This window comes from Ostrea edulis, chromosome 1, assembly GCF_947568905.1.
Source record: "Ostrea edulis chromosome 1, xbOstEdul1.1, whole genome shotgun sequence".
NCBI lineage: Eukaryota > Metazoa > Mollusca > Bivalvia > Ostreida > Ostreidae > Ostrea > Ostrea edulis.
In genome coordinates this window covers 95,407,903-95,428,353 of record NC_079164.1, presented here as the reverse complement: position 1 = coordinate 95,428,353, position 20,451 = coordinate 95,407,903, and the positions used below count along the sequence as shown (strand labels likewise).

The 20,451-nt window shown below is 37.0% G+C and overlaps 3 protein-coding genes across 3 annotated transcripts; all 3 read right to left on the bottom strand.

Annotated features, from left to right (window-relative positions):
* Window positions 1–2,450: 2,450 nt before the first annotated feature.
* On the bottom strand, window positions 2,451–4,009 carry LOC125672783 (uncharacterized). Its single transcript, XM_048909002.2, has one exon. The coding sequence runs from the start codon at window positions 3,921–3,923 to the stop codon at window positions 2,451–2,453; it is 1,473 nt and encodes a 490-aa protein (XP_048764959.2). The 5' UTR covers window positions 3,924–4,009.
* A 2,012-nt stretch (window positions 4,010–6,021) lies between these two features.
* Window positions 6,022–6,546, bottom strand: LOC130048439 (uncharacterized). Its single transcript, XM_056145147.1, has one exon. The coding sequence runs from the start codon at window positions 6,544–6,546 to the stop codon at window positions 6,022–6,024; it is 525 nt and encodes a 174-aa protein (XP_056001122.1).
* A 321-nt stretch (window positions 6,547–6,867) lies between these two features.
* LOC125652183 (uncharacterized) lies at window positions 6,868–9,317 on the bottom strand. Its single transcript, XM_048881592.2, has 2 exons — window positions 8,202–9,317; window positions 6,868–7,083 (listed from the first exon to the last, which is right to left on the bottom strand). Exons 1-2 carry the CDS (start codon window positions 9,315–9,317, stop codon window positions 6,868–6,870), a joined length of 1,332 nt encoding a protein of 443 aa, XP_048737549.2.
* Between the last annotated feature and the right edge of the window lie 11,134 nt (window positions 9,318–20,451).

The window sequence follows — 20,451 nt, the reverse complement described above, 5'->3', positions numbered from 1 at the left end:
AAATGCTATCGTAAAGTTCGCGGATTGAATAACATGATTATGCCCATCTACCCTTAGGGGTCAAGTGAAAAAGCACATTCACACAACATTTTTCTCTCTCTCTCTCTCTCTCTCTCTCTCGTACACGCACACACATCATACATGTAATATGCTGTTTGGAAAACAGCTAGTATAACCAAGTACACAACATTTGGCTTAGTCCTTTATCGTAAGCTGTGGGTATGTGTGTGTGTAGGCGTGTGGTAAAGTGCTGAAACAAGTACAAATAACACATAAATATGACATGAAAGAAAATAGCATATATATATATATATATATATATATATATATATATATATATATATATAAAAGCACTGAAAAGGCCACGACACTGTTGGTTATTTAAAACTCAAATTTTCGACGCAACCCGCGTCTTTATCAAGAGACATAAATTACATAAACAAATAACACACAAAAACGACAAGTATCGATAAACTACATTGGTGAGAAGAGTGATACACTATTGTACTGAGTGATAAAAATGGTGGTGGTTACGTTGTAAAGCGTGTTTACTGACTATGGTTTAGAGAGTTTGTACCATGGTCGGGTCGGGATGAAAATAAAATTATTCTTGAAAAATTACAGAAATCAGAAAAATTTAGAGGGAAATCTTACAAAACAATGTGATTATGGAATAAAATGGTGGGAAGATAATGATATGGAGTGATTAAGTTCAAAACAATATTTAAAATAAAAAAAGGGGGGGGGGATGATAATAAAGGAAAAAATGTATTGACCTTGAAGACTAGTATTTTATTAATATATCATCTTAAGACCTCTAAACTATGGTAAAACATTATTCTAAATCAACATAAATTCGGATTCGCATAGCTCTTTATGTTGGGATATCAGAATTTCTAGAATGCGGCTTCAATTTGTCTGACCTTGAAAAATATATTACCTTGAAAAATAAAAATATTATTGAATCTTTTTCCTTAGACTTCTCTCCCATTCACCTATTCGATTGTTGATTTTAATGCTAGATCAGTGTCCTTTGATTGACTTTGTTTGTTGTTTAATCGTGTTCTTCTGGCAATCATTATTTTTCGCTGTTCACCATATCCGAATCATCAATGGTACGGACTACCTAATATTGTTTTGAACTTAATCACTCCATATCATTATCTTCCCACCATTTTATTCCATAATCACATTGTTTTGTAAGATTTCCCTCTAAATTTTTCTGATTTCTGTAATTTTTCAAGAATAATTTTATTTTCATCCCGACCCGACCATGGTACAAACTCTCTAAACCATAGTCAGTAAACACGCTTTACAACGTAACCACCACCATTTTTATCACTCAGTACAATAGTGTATCACTCTTCTCACCAATGTAGTTTATCGATACTTGTCGTTTTTGTGTGTTATTTGTTTATGTAATTTATGTCTCTTGATAAAGACGCGGGTTGCGTCGAAAATTTGAGTTTTAAATAACCAACAGTGTCGTGGCCTTTTCAGTGCTTTTATAAATTTCTTTACTGGCCTTGTATCTTCTCAGATCCGACACTTTAAGAAAGTAGGGTGTTGTTGGGTTTTTGTGCTTTTATATATATATATATATATATATATATATATATAACACAAACATAGATACCTGCAAACATGATGCATACATATATAATCAACACAAGAAAATACTTGTAATGATATGACATGACAACATACCAAAAAATAATATGCACCCAGTCTGAAAACTAACCTGACAGAAATTAACGTGTCGGGTCTAAATAGGATAATAAACCAAACTAGAAATGTAGAATTTACAATTTAACTTTAGAGTTCTGTATTAAAGTTAATCAAATAATAAAGTTATACAAAAATAGAGTAAACCATGTTTTGATTTATAAAATGGATAACACGAGAAAACATGGCCACTTACTAAACTGTACAACCTAGATTGTAAATGCTTGGGTGCATGAAATATAGCTTATAAACATGGCATAACTTAAATACCACATAGATAGAATATCCAATATATTATGTAAATACATAATAATAATTACTATTTGAGGGGACAGGGATGGAACATGAGAAAGTCTACTGGCGTTTATAGCATGCGATGGGGCACCGCGCGCTGTAAACATGACTTAAAAAATGAAGAGTTCCATAAAGGAGAGAGAACTCTGAATTATCAAAATGAAAATAACAAGGGCAAAGAAAGATAACTCTAGGTTCTATCACACTCCCCGCCTGGCATCTATAAGATGCCACTCAATACCACAATGTAGGATACAAATAATAATACCATATTTATATAGCACCCTTTTCATACACTATGTACGCTCAAATAACGACAAATGATGAAAAACTGATAAATAATACATGTAGGCTGTCACTTGATATATTAAGCGTATAAGTATCAGAAAAAAATACACATCATAGTCCATTGATCACTCAAAGTCCATAAGTCACTCTTCACTGTCAATCAACAACACAAGTTCATGAATGGGTCTGATGTAGAATGTTGGTTTTCCAGCTCGAATTGTTCGTACAACAACCTTTCTCACCATTCCGTCATCACTCGGAAATACACGATCGATAATACCCATTGGCCAGTTGATTCGGTTTTCAGCAGAATCTTTTAACAGTACCACATAGTTTACTTTAATGTTTCTTGTTCTGCATTTCCACTTGCGTCTGCTCTGTAGAATAGCAAGATACTGTTTACGCCACTGATTCCAAAAAATGTCTGCTAGTACTTGTACGCGTTTCCACTGTGCTCGAAAAACATCTTGTTGACTAAGTGAATTAGACACAACTGGAAGGAAATCAACTTTTCCAGTGAGAATCATAGATGGAGTAAGAATCATCGGTTCATCTGGATCTGAAAATATTGGTGCGATAGGACGAGAGTTTATGATGGCACAAACTTCACATAAGAACGTTGCTAGGGTCTCGTGTGTTAGAGGTTTTCCATAGGATTCTAAGAGCATCGAGTTGAGGATTTTCCTTGTCATTCCAATAACTCGCTCCCAGACTCCACCCATATGGGAGGAATGTGGTACATTGAAAATCCAGGTGATGAAAGATTTATCTAGGAACTGTTGAATTGGTCCTTCATCCACTTTGATGGTGTTCACCTTCATCTCCTCAGCAGCCCCAATGAAACTGGTGCCGCGGTCAGATCGTATTATTTTCACAGGACCACGAAGTAACAGAAATCTACGCAGCGCATTTATAAATGAGGAGCTCAACATCTCTTCAATAACTTCAATGTGAGCTGCTCTAGATGTAAGACATGTAAACATCAGTCCCCATCGTTTGCTGTTTGCTGCTCCTCCTCTAATTCTGCGAGTAGAAACTTCCCACGGTCCAAATACATCTACTCCAACCGATGTGAAAGGTGGGCCTGGTGTTATCATGTCCTCTGGGACATCTGCCATCATTTGTGTTTCAAGGTTGCGACGAAGTTTTCGACAAGTTACGCAGTTATGTATAATGGATGAAATCATACGTTTGCCTCCAAGGATCCGAAATCCAGCTGTGCGAAGTGCACCTTCTGTGAATAACCTCCCTTGATGCTTTACTCGCTCATGAAAATGACTTATCAAAAGGATAGAGATGTGGTTGCGCTTCGGAAGAATAATCGGATTAATTTCCTTTGAAGAGAGGTTTCCAGCAGCTTTGTTTATTCTTCCACCAACACGCAAAAGTTGGTTTTCATCCAAGAATGGCGAAAGTGTTGCGATACAACTGTCCTTGGCCAAAGGTCGTCCTGCCTTTAAACTGTTAATTTCCTTGTAGAACTTTTCTTGTTGAGTCTGTTTCAAGACAAATATCTCCGCTTCACGTATTTCATCACAATGGGTAGGTAGCATAGGATTCTTGTCATGGCGAGCTTTAAACTTGTGACAAAATCGGTTGAGATAGGCAATACCCATGATGAGTTTTCTCCAATCACCGAAATGATCAAATTTCTTGGTGATGAGATTAGATGTCGTAATGGACTTTTGCGAGATGGGCTGACTTTTACAGTCAACGGCTGACTTTGACACGAGCTTATGATATGGAAACCTTTTCGTGACATATCTATATGAACCGATGCAATGTACAGAAATGGTCAAGTTGTCCAAACATTATAGAGTTGTTCCAGTTCATTTCCATACTCATACACTTTCTAAAACAGTAAAGTCTATGTGACCTAATATCCCCATAAATATTTTTAGGTCACCTGACCCAATGCAATTGGTCAGTATCCGTCGTCGTGCGCCGTGCGTGAACGCTTGACCATTCTTAACTTCTTCCTGATAACTGCCATTTATTTTATTTTTTTCAAATATGGTATGAAGCATCTGCGAGACAAGGGGGTATAAAGTATAAATTTCAGGACTTCTGCACACCCGGGACCTTAAGGATGCAGCAAACATTGACCAATGTTAAAAAACCTTCCTTACATCTGTAAGAAAAACTGAAAACATAGATCTGGTCATGTAGAGCTGGAAGGCCTCTACCGAAATTGTAAATTTCATGATATCCGGGGTAGACGTTCTGACTCCGGGACGGGGCCCAACTGGGTACTAGTATTCAGTGTTTATGTGTAAATCATTTAAATAGCATATATCTTCTTCAATGCTATGCTGTGGGTCTCTTGTTTGTTAAATATTTTAGATGAAATAATTCCAGTTCCATCCCCGCCAAGCTCTGTTTTTATATGTCAGTAATGAAACGATTAATCGGAGACTGGGACACGACTTATGGCTTTCATAACGTACTAGGATTACTTTTCAATATTTACGTACTTCATATTGGATAGAATGAATAGATATAAAAATCAACGGGGTTCGAATTCACTACTACCTAACATGGCTATTTCTACAAACGAAATATGAGTTTTCGGTTCACATGCGGCTTTAATAAATGTTTGGACAGAAATATATTGGGAAAATATGGTAGGAATTATTTTAATATTATGATACAAGAATACAGCGACCTGCGCCGTAAATCGAAGGTTCTTATAAGGGGTGGATTTGTAGCTCTCTGGTATGTCCAAATATTTCCCCCAGAGAGCTACAGATATGCAATAGTGCAGATGCACACGTAATTCCCAATTGTAGGTACGTTCATCATGTTCGGTGTCGTACCTGTGTGTGTTTGATTGAATAAAGCGGTATAACAACTTCATACATTTTTATGATAAAATAAAACGCAAAACCCCTGCATAATAAACTTACATTCGATTTATCATGATACAATGATTTTTTGGTCAAGTTTAAACAATGAATCAAGGTATCTGTGCAAGTTAAAATTTTATACCCAGGTATGCATGCATAAATGAAATGAATCAATAGCCTTGTGTTTTTATATTTTGACAACTTTTTTAACAGGCCTACTGTAATAGTATTGTAACGTGCAGCGATCTGAACACGCTTGCCGTTGCTTAGAGAGAGACTCTACCATATGACTAGAAAAGCTAGCTCACTAGCGATGCAGTACAAATTCCCTACATACTGTCTGCTACACATCCCCCGCTCAGGGAAGCGTCATCCCGAAGCTTATCTTGGGTCTTCTCTGATTTTTGGCACCTCTTCAGCAAAATCATCTGCCGTTCACGACGACAACCGCCGTCGTCCCAGGACGAAACCACGTGCGTGCATGGGCACAATGTTCCAGAGTTCCAAACATACTCTACCTGAAAAAAGCCTCTGGACAGCCAAACATCAGAGTCACTACAGTTTCACCATTTTGTAACGTGCAGCAGTTTGAACACGCTCGTCTTTGCTTAACTTGTGTGATCAAGAGAAATCACTAACAAAGCTAGTTCAAGAGCAAGGCAGAAGTTCCCTATATACTGTCTAACAATTCGACATTACATATATTTAACGATATCGTGCTTCCATACAATACCCAGGTTTAAATGTCCAAGTCAGCCGTTGACTGTGAAAGTCGGTCGTTCTCGCAAAAGTCCAATAGTAACATCAGTTTGTACACAGATGACAGGTCTGTCAGTTGGTCGAATTTCTCGATCATTATCTGGTTCTACTAGTGGAAACTGTCTAGGTTCCATTTCAGTGATATCACATAACCATTGTGGACTAATAATCCAGGGTAGCTGCATAATGTTGGTAACATTAGTAATGCATCTAGTACAGGAATCTGCAGGATTTTCTCGCTGGAGATAAAGTTCCATTGGTTGGCAGAATATGTTCGTAATATATGGTCAACACGGTTGCTTACATAGGTATACAACCTACAAGTCCTGTTGCTAATGTAACCTAAATCAACTCTGCTATCTGTGTAATATCTCATGGATTCCAATGGGATATCAAGTTGTACAGAAATGATCTCAGCAAGTTCTGTTGCCAGGACAGTACCACACAACTCAAGACGAGGTATGGTATGGCCTTTAAGGGGTGCTAACTTGCTTCTTCCCATGATAAATCGAACGCTGGTTAGGCCGTCACTCACAGTTCTGAGATATGCTGATGCCGCTATCGCCTTTTCAGAAGCATCTGAGAATATGTGTACTTCTGACGTCTGGGCTAGGCTGACAGAGGTGTGAGACATCATACGAGGAATAGCGATATCACTTAAACATCGAGGACACGATTGCCACTCTTTCTACTTGAGAATATTGTTTTCAGGTAGAGGTTCATCCCAGTCGACTCCTTCAGGTGTACATTCTCGTAAAAGAATTTTGCCGCTTATTGTGATTGGTGATATGAAACCTATTGGGTCAAATAAGCTATTAACGGTCGAAAGTAGACCACGACGAGTAAACGGTTTTTCTTCAGTAGGCACCATAAACACATAGGTCTCATTTTTCAAACTCCAACAAAGTCCTAGGGATCTGTGAATTGTGTCATCACTATCTATTTCTCTAAGTAGTTATCCATGATCACTAACATCAAAGGCTTCCATTACAGCTAGTTTGTTAGATGTGATTTTGTGAAGACGTATCTGACCCTCACTTTTCATGGTTGACTGTGTACGCTTCATCAGGCTGATAGCATCAGATTCATTAGGTAATGAGATTAACCCATCATCAACGTAGAAGTTGTGAATTACAAAGTCTTTCACATCAGGATCAGCGTTTTCGACTGTCTTAAAAAGTCCATAAGATGCAATAGCAGGGGATGGGCTATTGCCAAACACATGCGAAGTCATTCTGTACTCTATCATGATGTCATTTGGATTATTTCCTCTGTACCAAAAGAAACGCAGGAGATTACGGTGGGCTTCGTTTACACGAAATCGGTACGCGGTTGAGTTAAGGCTTTCCCCATAAAATTTTTAATACCAGTGCTGTACATAAATATACTTTACCGCACTGGCATATTGCACGACGTCACAATGAAACATACGTCATGACGAAGGTCATGACGTACATATCTACAGTCCTTTTGTGGTTGGAAATGTCAAAATATTGTTTCGTTATTTACCACCGCTGTCAAACGGTAAACTGCAATCGCGTAAAAGTTTCTGTCAAATGGGTTATATTAAATCTCTTTGATATTGAAAAAGTTTCAATTTCTTCTTTACATAGCATACATGCTAAAGTAATATCCATATTATATTGTGATCTTGATATCGCCCCTAATCTACACGTATAGTTACTTTCACAATGGACTCATTTGCATAAACAGGGTTTCCGTACATGAAAATTTCATCATTGGCACGACACCCCGAGGTTTTTAAGTGAAAGATGTTTGATTTATGTGACATGTGAACTTCAGTGCCAAAGGAAAGTTAGGGGATCAAGTTCTGGCTTCAACAGAAAATATGTTTTTCAGGCTAGATTCAACTTGGTATGTGCAAAAATCGCTGCATCTTGCATATTCAATGCAAAAATTAGACATGTTACAAGTCACAATAAACTTGCTCTCAGCACTTTTCAAATTCAGAAATTAATATGCTTTGAAGTTATATTAACTTCAACTTGCATTGATATCTGGATATCGTGCCAATTCAACGATTTATACATACACGATACGTTTTTATCTTGTTTTTTGATCACGTGATACAGAGTTGATGTAGAGACTGTCGGTCTGGTGAAAAATGTATAAGAGGTCAATATGCACTTAATGAAATATACATATTGTTTTTGTATAAAAGGGTTGTGTTTACAGAATTTGTCACAAATTGATCTGTTTATTAACGCTTTTTTCCTGACATATTTCTATGACACTACTTAACACAACTGCGTAAAACATCTGCTCTACATCAGCTGCCATGGCCACTTCGTCCTTCCTAAAGCGAAGTAAGATCCCGAGCAGGCTGTTGATCATGTCTGGACCATAAATGAGCACCGAATTGAGAGATATTCCACCATACATAGCTGACGAATCAAAGACGCCTCTGATTTGTGCCGGTTTCCTTGGGTGTCGAACGCCAAACAAAGGTAAGTACCAACAACTAGTTGGTGTAGGGGGCGGTGCAACTTCTGCTGCTCTACTGTTCAGAACTTTCTCCATAAACTTCACAAACTGTTCATTTTTCTCGGGATCTCTCTGCAGACTAGAGTGTAGAATCTGAGCTCGACGTAGAGCCTGAGTTCTATTGTTAGGTAAATCAAGATGGTTCTCCCTAAAGGGAAGAGGTGCGGTCCATAGGCCGTCCTTGTCCTTAGTGAATGACGTATCCATTAACTTTAGGAAAATCCTGTCTTCTACTGACAAACCAGTCCGATCATCGTCAGGGGTTTTCATGAAGACATTGTCACCACGGAAATGAAAGTCACGATTTCCAATGATGTAGCTAGAAGCTGACATCTGCTCTTTCACTTCAATATGATTTTTACACAATTGGCTGCAAGTTACACTTCCATTGTTGAGAACAGAGACTTTGTTTACATTCACTGTAGTTCGTTTGTGAAGTCTCCCAAGGCAAATTTCGCCAATAATTGCCCAACCAAGACCAGTTCTTTGCGCAAATGGTTGTCCACGAGGTCCAGTGATTTGTTCTTTAATGTGATGGGCTTCAATTAAGTCTCTACCAATGAGAAGTCGTATCTTTGCATTCCCATCAAACTCTGGAATGCTTGGTGCAATCATACGTAGATGCGGGTAACTGTTTGCAACTTCCGGTGTAGGAATTTCGGACATTTCATTGGGGATGTCATCACATTCCATCAAAAGAGGAAGCTCCATTGTTACAGATGTGTCAAATGAACGCATTTTCAGTCCTAACGCCTGCCGACCGTTGAGAGCCGTTTTTCCCGAACAAGTTGTGAGAGTGTAATGAATTGGTAAGGAAGTAATGTTCAAGGCATTGAATAACTCTGGAGATGCAAGAGTCTGGTTGCACTGATCATCCACAATTGCGTAAACACGATGCATATGGTTTGGATTGTTTGGATGATATATATCGACAAGAAAAGTTTTGCTGCATTATCTTCCTTGAAAAGGATCACCGCAGAAAGTGGTACACTTTGCACTGGTGTTTGTGAGAGTTGTAGATACAGGTGATACTGTTTCTGCGTCTAACTTCATGGTCCGTAAAGTAGAAGAGTCATACGCTTTCTCCCCGCCATGCAAGCTTGGATTCGCTGACGAAACTTTGTCGAGATGTAATGCTGAAGGGTGATTACGACTTCCACAAACTGTACATTGGATTTTCACTTGACAGTCTTTTGCTAAATGTTGAGTTGAGATACAACATCTTGTACAAATGTTTTTACTTTGTAGAAAGTGTTTTCGTTCTGACCAAGTTTTTGCACGAAAGGCTTTACAGTCGTTAATGCTGTGACTTGCCTTATGATAAGGACAACGAACGTTGTTGTTGTTGTTGTAATCCGTTACATCAGATTTTTTGGAATTCACAGGGCGCTTCTGAGTTGACTGTTTACTACCAATGAATGAAAATGCTGGGTCATTTCTAACTTCACTAATATCCCTAATGAACGTCACAAAAAATGAATAAGGCGGAAAAGGAACACCGTTTGATTTCTTGTAAGCAGACGCTTTAGTGATCCATTTCTCCTGCAGGTGATATGGTAATTTACTAACAATGGGATTCACTCCTATTGATGAGTTGAAGTATGCCAAGCTAGTGGAGAATGCAGAATTTGTCATCAGTGATTCTATCTTGATCAGAATGTTCAGCAAATCATAAAGCCGTTTGTTTTCTGATGATATCATAGGTCGAAAGTTTTCAAGCTGTTGGCGTATAGAGGCTTCCACCATCTCAGGTCTCCCGTATATTTGGTCCAGTCTTTCCCAGATAACTTTCAATGCATGATCAGGTTTTCCAGGATTTGCATTACGGATGCCACTGGCGGTAAGTTTAGAATTACCAGTAAGTCTGTTTAACAGTAAGTCAAGTTCTTCAAACTTCGATACTTTCGGTTCACTGATGATATTCGTGAAGGTTAATTTCCAGGCATTGTACGACTCAGGAGTGTCGTCAAAGTTCGCGAAACGTTCCGGAAGAAGTTGTTTTTTCATTAGAAATAAGGTCATGCCAGACATCATGTTGTGAGATTCTGAAGTGGGTTGACTATTAGAGGTCATATCAACGTAGGCTGAAGGAATGTTTTGAACATATTTCTGGGTACGTTCACTAGGACTTTCTTTCTCAATGTGATCAAGATTTTTAAGGTCCTGCTCGAGTTCATCTTCACTAGAACAATCTACAATATGTTCCTGCTTTAACAAGTTTAAGTCAATATCTAATTCACTTCTTTTCATGTTCATTTCAGCTCTTCTAATTGATTCATCTTCTTCAAGACGAAGTTTCTCTTTTCTTAACTCTGCCTCCTTTCTCATAATTTCTAACTTCCGTTCTTCTCTTCTTCTCTTTTCTGTGTTGGGTCTTGATATCTGAGATGCAGTTTCTAAGAGTTCCAGTTTCACAGCTTTAATATTCTCCAAGGCCTTATCCACAACTAACTTTCCTTTTTCAAAGTCTTCTGTACATCTCTTATGTTCAGCTTTAGCTTGTTCACTTCTCGAATGTCTTTGGAGAAAAATAGTGTACTGTTGTACACTAGTATGAAATTCATTAAATGAACTCTCTATATCACTCTATAGTTTCTGAAAATCTTCAATGTTCCGATCACATTTTTTCACACGAAGGATACCTGTCTCTACATTTCTCCAGTTTTCAAATATAGGTTTTTTTTTATATTTTGAGCATTCATCCTCAAATGCCAAGAATCCTTTTTCACTGTGGCGAATTTCACGTTTTTCAGCAAGTGTAGATTTAGTCTTGTCTAGAGAATCTTCTCCATTCTGTTGTAAGGATTGTCCTCCAGAAGCCATGGTTCCGTGCTGCCGTAAATTCACTTTACTATGCTGTTTGGAAAACAGCTAGCATAACCAAGTACACAACAACATTTGGCTTAGTCCTTTATTGTAAGCTGTGGGTATGTGTGTGTGTAGGCGTGTGGTAAAGTGCTGAAACAAGTACAAATAACACATAAATATGACATGAAAGAAAATAGCATATATATATATATATATATATATATATATATATATATATATAACACAAACATAGATACCTGCAAACATGATACATACATATATATTCAACACAAGAAAATACTTGTAATATGACATGACAACATACCAAAAAATATGCACCCAGTCTGAAAACTAACCTGACAGAAATTAACGTGTCGGGTCTAAATAGGATAATAAACCAAACTAGAAATGTAGAATTTACAATTTAACTTTAGAGTTCTGTATTAAAGTTAATCAAATAATAAAGTTATACAAAAATAGAGTAAACCATGTTTTGATTTATAAAATGGATAACACGAGAAAACATGGCCACTTACTAAACTGTACAACCTAGATTGTAAATGCTTGGGTGCGTGAAATATAGCTTATAAACATGGCATAACTTAAATACCACATAGATAGAATATCCAATATATTATGTAAATACATAATAATAATTACTATTTGAGGGGACAGGGATGGAACATGAGAAAGTCTACTGGCGTTTGTTGCATGCGATGGGGCACCGCGCGCTGTAAACATGACTTAAAAAATGAAGAGTTTCGCAAAGGAGAGAGAACTCTGAATTATCAAAATGAAAATAACAAGGGCAAAGAAAGATAACTCTAGGTTCCATCACATGTAACATGTGTTAAATGAACACATTATAACTTCCCACCTACAACTGAACACTTAAATATCCTGATATTTTTTGTAAGAAATTCACTACATGGTCCCCGTGTCACAATAGGTATGGCACGATAACGAATCCTCACTGATCAATGGCCGTAAGCGCCGAGAATAGGCCTAGATTTGAAGCCCTTCACCGGTCTTAACAATTTGGTCAGCCAAGAATCACATTTGGTCTGAATTTAGGTCACAAAGTTACTCAAGCGTTGATTGATCTGAGTTGATTTCAGTGTCATTTGCAGCTATTTCCCTAGGTGTTTTTTTTTTTAAAGTGAACATCAATTAAATCAAATTGAATATATATATCTCTCTCAAATATACAGTTGATTATTTTAACATGTTTAAGTAAAAATAAAATTAACACACTCTCTCTCTCTCTCTCTCTTTCTCTCTCTCTAATTTAAAACATTATTTTAATAAATTTGAATATATTTTTCTTTCAAAAATATTTATAATTACTTTAAGTAAAGAAAAGGGTGCATTCTCTCTCTCTCTCTCTCTCTCTCTCTCTCTCTCTCTCTCTCTCTCTCTAATTTTTTTTTTATTATAGATTAAATTGAACTTTACTAAACTCTTATCAATTTCACTTACTTTTTTCCATTAGACATCTCACAAAGTGTCCACAAGAACATGTACCATTCATCTGTTTGTCAATATATATTTGAGGTCAGTTCATTTATACAATCAAACGCATTGAAGTGGTAAAAGTTTTCGTTTGTACGAAATGTTACGAGCTTTCTATTGGACGTTTGATGTTAAATTCGGATACACCCCTTCTATCACCAAATACCACGTGAAATTTTATGAACATTCAAGTCACCGAGGAAATATGTACACATGTATCTCACTGGCGTATTTCCAGTAATGCAGGGGTGGGGGTCTCAAAGCCCCTTTAATGTGTAGGTAAGCGTATTGTTTCGCCCACCCCCTACTCATTTTGGTCTAAACAGTAAGTAAGGGATGTTAAACATGAAACAGTTCTTTGCATGTTAAAAAACTCCCTAGCAAGCAAATTAACACGAGTTCTTCCCGAGCTCTCTCCCATCCCGCGAGTACCGCCCGGTGAATGCTCGTATTGAACATCATGAACGACTAGTGACATTTACACTTCAACAAATTTGTCGTGTTACAGTGTCTATCTTGCCCCGCGTTATCTACCCGATGATGTATTGATGATTTCTGGTAACATACTCAATTGAAGACGGCGAAACTGGGTACTAACTCATCGCGGACGATTGGAAAACATTGGATTGAAATTCCAATATAATAATAAATTGATTTAAAATCCACTAGATTTCATCCTCATTTTGTACATAAATGAATACTTTTACAAACGTATTTTTATTAAGAATATGAAAGGGACTATGCAAAGGAGAATATGTTTATATAAAAGTGGATTGAAAATCAACTTGGCAAATTTCTTCTGTTTTTATTATAACAGATTTCGCAGACATTTATAATATCTATAGGAAGGTACGAAAGTAATCAAAAGAAACTTGAGAGAAATCAATCGTTTATATTGCGCAATATATATGATGCTGTATATCATGCTGTATTTATTTAAAGTCATAATGTATATAAGCCTTATTTCATACTCGTGTGCAGGGTTTGCGCTATGGTTAAAAATAAACGTTTGAGATTTTATAAAACCAGAGTAACAAAGTGCTTGAATAAAAAAAAAAATCATTTTTGAATATTTTTATTGTCTTAATTACACATGTATTATAAAACAGTGTACACAAAAGGCTTAAAAAGTGTTCTTTCATTCCAGGTAAATCTTTCTCTGTTTTGGTTTTTTTCCCCACACCAATGCATATTCAAATTTTTCAAAAACACTTTCTAAATTATTCATATTGGGTTTTTAAAAATCTATTTTGCTGACTATCTCTTTTCACAGAATATGAACAAGTACTCAAGGGGTAAAGGCACGTCATATTGGTCAATTAGAAAACGTGTCGTAGAACATTGATACAAAATGTCTCAGAAAGTGAAGATGAAGAAATATTTGAACAGAGTAATAGTACAGTGCTAACTGTCCCAGTTTCAGCTGAAAGTAATAATGATGAACTTTGTAGCTCTGAGACAGTGCACATTAGTTCAGGTGAAGAATCCGTTACTAGTAGAAGGTCTGCGGACAATGAGGAAAGTGATTATCATGCACAAGCAGAAAATAACGATGAGTTTGAGATGCATTGTGATTTGAGGTATGTATTGAGCGACTCTTCAGAGTCAAATGCAGAAAGAGATAGTGATAATGAGTCAGATGAGACTTTGAATAATTCTTTACGAGAATGGGCCGTTAAACATCAGATTCCAAATGTTTGTCTGATCTTTTAGAAATCTTACGTCATTCTCACCCTGATTTGCCAAAAGATCCTCGAACGTTACTTAAAACCAAAATCAACTATAACATTCTAACCAAATGTGGAGGAGAGCATTATTACTTTGGCATTGCGTCATCCATTTGTAATGAAATAAAACAAAGTATAGATTTAATGCCAGAACAATTCCCCCTGAAACTTCAAATAAATATAGATGGTTTACCTTTATTCATAAGCACTACTGACCAATTTTGGCCAATACTAGGGAAAATCCAAAACATCAAAAGCAACAAAGTTTTCATTATTTGCCTGTACTATGGAAAAAGAAAACCTAATAATCTTGAAGAGTATTTAAGTGACTTTATAACTGAATACATGGAAATTGAAAGAGATGGAATTGAATTCTTGGGTAAACATTTAACTGTTGCGATTGATTCTATTATATGTTATGCACCAGCCAGAGCCTTTATTAAAGATGTAAATCTTATTCTGGTTATCACGGTTGTGACAAATGTATTCAACACGGAAGGTGGTTAGGTAAGGTGACATTTCCTGAAACAAATGCTCCTCTAAGAACAGATCAATCTTTTTCTCAACAACATGATGACGGTCATCATCTAGGTGTTTCTCCTCTCTCAAGAACAAGTATAGGCATGGTTTCACAAATTCCCTTGGATTACATGCACGTAGTTTGTCTTGGTGTCATGAAACGCCTCCACCTACTGTGGATAAAAGGTCCATTGCGATGTAGACTGGGATCGCACGAAGTGCATCAGATATCCGCATCTCTTGTGGCTCTCAAGCACAACATACCATCTGAATTTGCTAGAAAGCTTAGGTCTTTAGCAGAGATAGAAAGATGGAAAGCAACAGAATTCAGACAGTTTTTGCTATATACCGAACTTGTAGCTCTACATGATACTGTTCATCCAAACATTTATCAGAATTTTCTTCTTCTGAGTGTGGGAATGCATATTCTACTCAATGAGAGGCTTTCAATTGAATACAATCAATATGCACATGATCTGTTACAGACTTTTGTCACACATTTTTATCAGGTTTACGGTGATGACATGGCTGTATACAATGTTCATTGTTTGGTTCATCTTGCTAATGAAGCTCATAATTTTGGTAGTTTGGACAATATTTCTGCCTTTCCATTTGAAAATTATCTTTCGAAATTGAAAAAAATGGCAAGGAAGCCAACTTTTCCTTTAGCACAGATTATTCGAAGATTGTCAGAACAAACTGATTCACAAAAGGAACCAAAAACTTATCCACATTTAAGTAAAACCCATAGCAGTGGACCTATTCGTAAAAGACTCGTACATGGTTGTCAATAACAAAAAGTAGAAACAGTGAGACATGTATTCAAAACAAATTTCAAAGATAGCTGTGTACGAATTAATGGCAAAATATGTGTAATTAAAAACATTATATTGCATGAGGGTAACATTTTTTTTGTTCATCAGGTCTTTGGGAGTTCAGAAAATGCATTCTCATGTCCATTAGAATCCAAATTGTTGGGAATTGTAAAGGTTTCGAAGTTAGGAAACACTTATCATGTTTCCAAATTAAATGATGTAGAATCCAAGTGTGTCCTGTTACCATTTCAGAATAAATATATTGCAGTTTCATTTACAGATACTGAATGGTAGGATTAACAAAAAAGAAATACAGCAGAATGAAATAGTCAGCAAAATTAATGTTTATTTGAAAGGGAAAAAAAGGCATTAATAATGTTTTTCTTAAATTGATTCAAATTATTGATTAGGTCAAATAATGAGGGGTATGCAGTGGTAGAATTCACTGAGGAAAATGAAGTGGATGTGGTGCCCGTGAGGTGGTTGTCAGAAAATGAAACAATGTGCCTGTGGCCAAATTATAGGATGTCTGCCAAGATATCTAAAGCAGTCAAGGCAAACATTGCACCAAATGCAGAATTCAGACCTCTTCCAGTCAGAGTACTGGCAAAAACAAGTAAGTTTATTAGTGTAAGAGGAATTAATGATATCGTAAACATGGATGTAAATTTGTGCATACACGTGTTTCATTTAATATTTTGGTTTATGGGGTATTTTTCCTTATGCAGTGGAGTATGAAGATGCTCGGAAAAAGCTTGCCAAAGCGACACATACATCTGATTTGCAAACAGGTGCAGAAGAAAATGAGAATATAGGATCAAGGAGGACAAAAAGGTATGTCTTGTACCCGATTGTGGGCATGGTTTCTATGTTACACAAGTAAAAGTAAATTTGGATAATACTAGTAATATCCCGGGTTGGTTTTTTTTATAGGCCTAGTCGTTTAGAGTCATCAAATTCGGAAGAGGGTGAAGGCGGTAACCAACAAGACGATAAACACCAACGACGACAACAACCGAGACAATCTCCACGAAAGATCCAGAGAAAGATGGCCCCACCAAGCCTGCCAACTCCTCCATCCCTTCCCACCATTACAAAACCAACACACAACAAAGTAACATAAAGTTCTACAGTTTCACTATTTGACAAAAGCCCCACTAGCTCAGGTACTTATATGATATCATTTTGTGCTGATTCCAATTTTTTATAAATGATATCAAAACCATACATACATTTTGGACTAATTGCATGTCTGTCTTAAACTCTGCCGTGGATTTCTTTCAGCAACAGAAAAGAAAATCCTAAACTGTTTGGAGAAACTTATGACAAACGTGGAAGAAATAAAAGTACAGACCCACCTAAATACGCAGCTTCTGCAGGCCACAATCACAAAGATCGATAGACTTGAAAGCCGTCCTGCTCCTGGTGCAGAGGAGCCCGACACTACACTGCAGTTAGATGTATGTTTTCCACTGGGAAAACAAGAAGATCTACAGAAGCTGGAGGACCTCTTGCAGAGTAAAAACACGTGTAAAACTTTGGTAGGTTACTGATCATTTTGTTTTATTGAAACATATACATGTATTTTTTTTTTTTTAGTAAAATAAACCCTGCAAAATTATGTTCATCTTAAGATATTGTATTTGAATTACATGTATCAATACATGAAATGGTATACACTTGACTCTCTATTAATATTTACAATGTGTAGGTGAGATCATTATCAACTATTAGTGGTGAAAACTCGAAAAGCTCAGTAAGGAGACTACTTTCCCACATGATCACCACAAAACTAGCAGTAAACATCAACTGGATGGGAAAAGGGGGGGGGGAATTGTCTTCTCTTCACTGAAATTACAGGAAATATTGAAAGGTATGTAAAGTGTGTGTGTGTGTGTTAGAGAGAGAGAGAGAGAGAGAGAGAGAGAGAGAGAGAGATTTCATGAACAAGCTTTGAGAAATAAACACTTTTGATGAACATTCTTTTATCTATTTTAATCAGAAACAGTGAGGAAGAATCGCCTCTGTGCTAATGCAACAGACGTAGAAATTTTCAACGTGGCAAAACACTGGTTTCGCTTTGCTAGTGATAGATATGGGGGACGAAAGAGAAGGGCAGAGAAAAAGAAACTTCAAATTCAAATTCAAGCTGAACAAAATGAGAGTGAGCTTGAGGATGAGACCAATAAATAAATAAATTCTTTGTAATACGCGTATTACCGCTCTCAATACTTACATGTAATAGAATATGAACAATTTCCTTGTTAATTTTGTAATTGTATCGGATACCTTCTTTTTCATTTGTGTAACTAAACAGAGAAATTAAAAATGAATGTTTTTTTCACGAGATTTTGTATTACTTTTCTGTCAAAGACCAATCATATTTGATTATTTTTCATGGTAAAATAGAATCACAGTCCTAAATGGTGAGTTATTGTTTGACAGAGAGACTTAAAAAGATTGTGTTAATGTACATTGGATCAAAAGAGTTTTCTAGCACTGATGTGTAATAAGTTATAGAGCCCAATACATTGCAATTGGGCCAATAGTGGCGGATTTAAGGGAGGAAGCCGGCGCACCCACCTTAAACTTTTCAAATTTAAGGTAAATTGTGGTGTCTTGTTCAGAAAAATGTACTAAACGATAAAAGAAGCAATAATTTCTTCCACTCCCGGAAAAATAAATGGCAAAATCTTTTGATTTCTTGAATTACTTTACTGGGAGAACTTAATTTTTTCCAAAAATCCTTAAAATTTGCGTCATTTCATTATTTTCACCCTATTAAAAATGATAGAAAATAGTACAAATGACTAAAGAGGAGATATATTTCAAGTCCTATATAATCCAGACCCCCTGCCTCATAAAGTGCCCCCCCCCCCCCCCCAACCACAATTCCTGAATCTGCCCCTGGCCAATGTAGGCCCGACACACATTGGGTCAGTGTAAGTCCCACACGTTGGGCCTATATATAGTTCCTACACGTTGGGCCAACGTAGGAACAACGTGTTGGGCCTACACGTTGGGCCTACGTAGAACCGATGAGCAAAATAACGTTGGGCCAACGTAGTTTGCCAACGTTGGCCCGACGTAACAAGCATTTTTGGGCCTATGTTGGCCCAACGTAGTCATACTATCTGGGTAGTTTGTCGTTAGAGGCGACTAAATGGGGCGGTCCTTCGGATGAGACCGCAAAAACCGAGGTCCCGTGTCACAGCAGGTGTGGCACGATGAAGATCCCTCCCTGCTCAATGGCCATAAGCGCCGAGCATAGGCCTAAATTTTGCAGCCCTTCACCGGCAGTGGTGACGTCTCCATATAAGTGAAATATTCTTGAGAGGGACGTTGAATAATATTCAATCAATCATTCAATCTTCTTCCGCTTCTCATACAAAGTTTATCCGGGCCATTTTTTTTTGTATTTTGACATAGGCCTTTGAGATATTTGGTATGTGGATATACCATGATAAGATTTTAATGACATTTGACCTTGACCTTTTATAATTATAAAGGTCAATTAATAGAATTTTGGGGGCTTTTTTTCTTCAGATCATAACTTGTTTGTCTTTTGATAGAGGCCTTTAATATTTGGTATGTGGGTATACCATGATAAGATAGTGTTACGTGCCAATTTTGATGACATTTGACCTTGGCCTTTGATGTAATAGTAAGGAATAGAATTTTTGGGCTATGTCTTTGATATTTGGTATGTTGGTACAGTACACCATAATAAGACAGTGTCGCGTGCCAGTTTTGCTGACCTTTGACCTTTTATGTGAAGGTCAAATAATAGAAATTTTTGTCCGGACCATAATTTTTTTGTCTTTTGACGTAGGCCTTTGATATTTGATGTGTTGGCAAGTTTGATTTACTATCATGTTCACTACATCGTTCCTTGTCTAAAGCCCAGATGCATTTAGGTGAATGTTATGTACCGTAAGTCTTATTTTTTCAGTTGAAGGTGTGACACGATAAAGATCCCTCCCTGCTCAAAAGGCCATAAGCGCCGAGCATTTTGCAGCCCTTTCTCCGGTAGTGGTGACGTCTCCATGTGAGTGAAATATTCTCGAGAGGGACGTTAAACAACAATGAATCAATCAATCAATAGAACAAAATAAACAATTTCATTGAAATTATGAGAAGCCCCGCCCCGAAATTAGCATGCTCTCTCAAGCGACGTGTCGCTCTATAATGGTCCGGAGTGGAGCATGTTGAACTTGCCAAGGTCGCTGCTAAAAAAAAAGAAGAGTGTTTGTCCCTAGTAATGGCATTGATAAGACTTATCAGTAAGTCGTAACCCTGAAACAAGGTCATTTAATAGGCCCATCAAGGTACATAATGTTATAACGGAGAAACATTAGACAATATAAACTCAGGGGCATCTGTTGTCCGTGTTTGCACCTGGTTGGTTAGTTGATACACAGTAACCGGTATTTTTTCTGTAATAATAATAGTAGGGGTCTATACATACCCCCCCCCCCTATAAAGAACACAGGGTTACTCAAAGATTTTGGTTCAAAATAGCTCGAAAATTTTGCTTTTATTGTTACCATCCCAAAGTTTTCTCTGATCAGTAATCAATGATTTGGGTGGGGTTAATCCAATTCATTTTGTCTTGGATCCATGGTCTTGATTTGTTGTTGCTACCCACCCTTT